At 36.0% G+C, this 4,457-nt stretch overlaps 1 protein-coding gene across 9 annotated transcripts in view; it reads left to right on the forward strand.

Annotated features, from left to right (window-relative positions):
• The window catches only part of LOC104362450 (SPHK1 interactor, AKAP domain containing), a 74,306-nt gene extending 71,521 nt beyond the window's left edge, over positions 1-2,785 (forward strand). For all 9 annotated transcript variants that reach the window (XM_033005404.2, XM_033005406.2, XM_033005403.2 and 6 more), the window contains one exon: positions 561-2,785. In XM_033005404.2, coding sequence (XP_032861295.2) covers positions 561-704 — 144 coding nt within the window. In that variant the 3' untranslated portion in view covers positions 705-2,785. The remainder of the gene's footprint in view (positions 1-560) is intronic.
• Positions 2,786-4,457: the final 1,672 nt, after the last annotated feature.

Raw genomic sequence — 4,457 nt, forward strand, 5'->3', positions numbered from 1 at the left:
ACTCTCTCTGATTCAACTACAATTGCAGCAAATGTCTTCATCTGACAGAAGTTTACGCAAAATTCCCCTCTCACCAGTACTATGTGAATACCTAAAATACTATGGGATATATATACAGAAAGACATAGAATTAAATATAAATTAAAATATAGGTAATGGTAATGAAGAGGGATTCTCTTTTTCTTTAAAAGGGATAGTCATACTTTTGTTATTTTGACAGCAAGTTGTCATTAACAAGGAAAGCTGTGATCCTTATCGAGCTCAATTTCAGTGTTCTTACTTCCATTGCAATAAATAAGAAATAATTGATGAGAGCAGCTAATTTGGAAAGTGTCATGAGATCCAAACAGTTTTTGGGGATCTATGAAACTTCAGAAATTAAGTTTTATGAATAGAAAGAGCCTTCATGTTGCTGTGCAGTGAACTGTGTCCACTCTCTCACACAGCAGTGCATTTACAAAGGATGGTATACAGTAGCAGTTTGTGTGTATTCCTTTAACAAAACCTTAGGATTTGGTTAACATTTTGCTAAGCGTGGTTTGTTTTGTTTTTTTGTCTAGTTTTTAGATGTTGTGCAATTAGTTCAACGGAAGTCTTGGAAAGTGGGGGATATCTTTCATGCTGTGGTGCAGTACTGCAAGCTCAGCGAGGAAGACAGAGAGATGAAACCAAGCCTGTTTGATTGGCTTCTCGAATTGGGTTAAGGAAGTTCACCTGTTCAGCATTTTTGTTTTATTCTAGTTTAAATAAGCAGTGGTTTGTGTAATGCTCCAATTTCTGAACATCACTGAATAAAATGAGCAAAGATATACAAACTCTACAGAAACAGCACACATATGTTCCACAACCAAATAAGGATCGAAGTGAAACCAAGATGTATTGTATCTTTCTGTATCATGAGGGACTCTTGACATACTGTGCTATAGGATGTACTCTACTAGGAGGGGATTTAGCCTTCTGAATTAATGGACTACACAGTGAAGGCTTAATTAAGTATCTAATATGTTCCATTTTCATCAACTTGATTAAATCAATCAGCTAAAATGGGATAGCACACTAACATTCCATTTTCAAACACCAATATTTGTACAGTTTAACTATTAGAACCAGAGTGTGTTCCAGGACAGCTAGAGACACGCATATTCCTAGATAATTATTTTTCTTTTTTTTTTTTTTTTTTTTTTTTTAAAATCTCCATAGTTTGCTAACAGGTAAAAACTTTTGAACACTTAACACCTTTGCAGTTAGACAACACAATAAAAAGCTGCTAAAAAACACATTTTAGTTTCTTTCTACGTGATTATTTCTCTTTCATAGCTGTTCCTAATGCCTGTCATCTTCTCAAGGAAATAAAATCTAGACTCTCAATTACTACCCTGAAACTCATTCCTTTTCACTTGGAGGCAGTGCAGTTCAGTACAGCTGCACCCAGTGTGCCCTCGAGCACAGCTCTGCGAGTCAGGGCAGCGGGTCTCAGCCCTGTCCCGCCACCGACCTGCCACGTGGCCCTGGGCGAGTCATTTCACCTCTGTGCCTCAGTGTCCCTACCTGGTAAGAGGGAGTAATGATAGTACAATCGTTACGTAAAGTGCTTTGATTTAAAGCACTATGTAACACGCTACATATCAGTTAGAAGCAGTGAAAAAAGATTCTCTTTTAATTTTAGTTTAATCAGACACATTGTTAATAAGGTGAAGAAATGCCTATCTGAAGAGTACCACTCCTAAAAATATTAACGTTAGTTTTTGTAACTTACAGGAAAGCAAAATTATTGCTAAAATTTCAGCAGACATACTTGCTCATTTTGGATATAAGTGTTTGGACTATATGTGATAGTTTACATTACTATAACATTTATATAACTGTTTGATAAGATATACTATGGTATCGTCTTGTTGAGATGATCTGTTAGTATCATGCACTTAATGATACATTCTCTTGACTCTGCCAAAGAGACTGGTTTTGAATTTAAAGGTAAATATAAGTTATCACATCACAGCTCTTCTGCGATTTGTTTCTTTGAAAATATTTATCTTTCATCTCTCCCTACCCAAATAGTATAATAGAAAACCTGCCTGCTTTTCCCAGTAAAATATTTAAGAGATGTTTTATTTTCCATATGACAGTTTATGCTTCTGTAATATTTCTTGAAAAAAAAGAACCTATCCTTTTGCACTAAATATTTTTGAAAATTTTGAAGTAGTTTTAAATAATTTATGAAAAGAGCCATATTCTCAATTTTATCTTTAAAACCATTCCTAAACACGCATGATTGGGTCACTCATTTGTTACAAAATACAAATTGTTACTGAATCAAAATCTAATGTGGAACATTAAACAACATGAGTAATTCTACATCTACTGAGCAGTATATACAAAACAGTGAAGGTTGCTTTACTGTCAAGATAAAGGTCAATTTATTGCATACACTGAACATAACTGTGCCGTCACTGGGCCTGCTCCTAAGAATTGCTGAACATCCGTAACGCCCACTAACACGAGTGGCAACTCTGAATGCTCAGCACTTCTGAGGCTGAAAGTTAATAAAAAGCATCAAGTATTATAGACTTAAAATGCTTTGTTTAATAAATGGGAAAGTGTATTTATTTTTAAATCAAATACAGTTAGTTGTCAGTATACAGTTTTTTGCTGTGACAGAATAAATGTTTACTTATCCTATAAAGCACAAATATCATGACAGAGTTGTAATAGTGTGATGCAGTTTCTCTATACAGTAGTTCTTAATGTTGCAATTTATTCAGAAATAAATTTATGTTAAAATGTCTGTCCTCCTTGCCTTCCTGAAAAGTTCCTGAATGTGCTATGAATTTTTTGACTTATTAAATAATATTTGCCCACCACCCCTGTAGCTTCCTAAAGCTCTGCTGCTGAGTGAAAAAAATCTAACCCATGGCCCTGACCAAAGTAAGTCAGAACAAGCTCCAGGTCTTACCTCAGTACTAAAGCTACAGCTTTACCCAGGTTCCACAATTCATTGAAGTGATACAAGGCTAATCATAACATTCTTGGACCACAGTAAAGAGAAATTACATGTTCATTGCTGAGAATTAACCCCAGAATTATTCCCAACATACCAAATCTCTATTCATGCTCACTCTAGCTACTTTCAGTACCTGCAAAGGTGGGCAGGGGGTGGGGGAGACAAGTTTGGGAGTTTCTTCTGTTTAAGTTTGCACAGATATTTATTGCCTAGGTATGAAGGTATTTCTACTGCTAAACAGAAAAATAAACAACAACACTTAACGGAGTAAAGCAGAACAGGATTTGTCCACCGTTTAAAACGGCTGAAAAAAATTCAAGTCAACGTTAAATACACACAAATGAGAACTTCATACAATTTTAGGTAAAAATCTCAGAGTAAATTATATGCTGTTCAACCTCTCTGTATACATCAGCATGATGGAAGTTGCCCCACTCATCACCTTGCTCTGTAAGCAGGCTTTGGGGAAAGGTGCCTTCCAACTTGGTGTTGAGTCTACCACCCACCTAATGAAGAGCAGATTTTGGCCTGTAGATACATTCATTCTAACACATAAGAATTACCCATTGAAAAAATAAGTATTTAAAAACCTAATTTTTAGTTTGGTTTTGTTTAGGGTGCTTTTAATGTTGGGATCATTAGAAGTTGAAAAACTATACCTCAATTTTGTCATAACACTGAAGACTTTCATAGTATCTTGAAATAAATTAACCACTTTATTGTGATCAATGATGAAAATGGTCACCTGTTTACAGTTATCATATTAAATTCAGCAGGCAACTTTTCTGGAAAGGGCAACATTAGTGTTTCTCTTGTCCAGTTTCGTGCAGAGCTGCAGACAGATGAGCACAGGAACATCACCATGACTTTCAAAATGTCAGAGGGAAAAGCCCCACCACTCCACTGAAATATAGAGCGCACACGAGCTACTTAATAAATAAACCAAGTTCCAAGTGAGAAGGAAAGCACATCCATACTAGACAATTTAAGAATTTTAAGACAGAGCCATTCCTAAGATTTTGCTAAGTATGAGCAAACTCATAAGGCCACTCCTTCAGTTTTTCAAACCCACTCTAAAGCCAGCCATCACAAGGAACAGGCCCTCAGAAAGCAACCTGCAGCTGTACAGCATTTAGCAGGACAGACAGTTAAATCAGACAGCTGGACTATCAAACTAATTAAAATTATTTTCAGCGAGGACAGGTCTGGCTGATGGATACTGTGCCCTTGCTCCTAGCTTCAGCTGAAAATTAGACAGTAAAGTGAAACAAACTGGAAAATCTAATCAAGCAGGATATATTTTATATCCTTTCACTAACTACCCAGGAAATGCAAGTGATCCCACAGAAGGGGCCAAAAAACTTCTCACAAAATGCCACTTTTAAAACGTGAGTGGGTATGAGTAGTATTATCCTCACCTATTCAGGGAATAATTTGAATCTCAAGAGATATAAAA

This window comes from Tyto alba, unplaced genomic scaffold, assembly GCF_018691265.1.
Source record: "Tyto alba isolate M040663 unplaced genomic scaffold, T.alba_DEE_v4.0 Super-Scaffold_10, whole genome shotgun sequence".
Taxonomy (NCBI): Eukaryota; Metazoa; Chordata; class Aves; order Strigiformes; family Tytonidae; genus Tyto; species Tyto alba.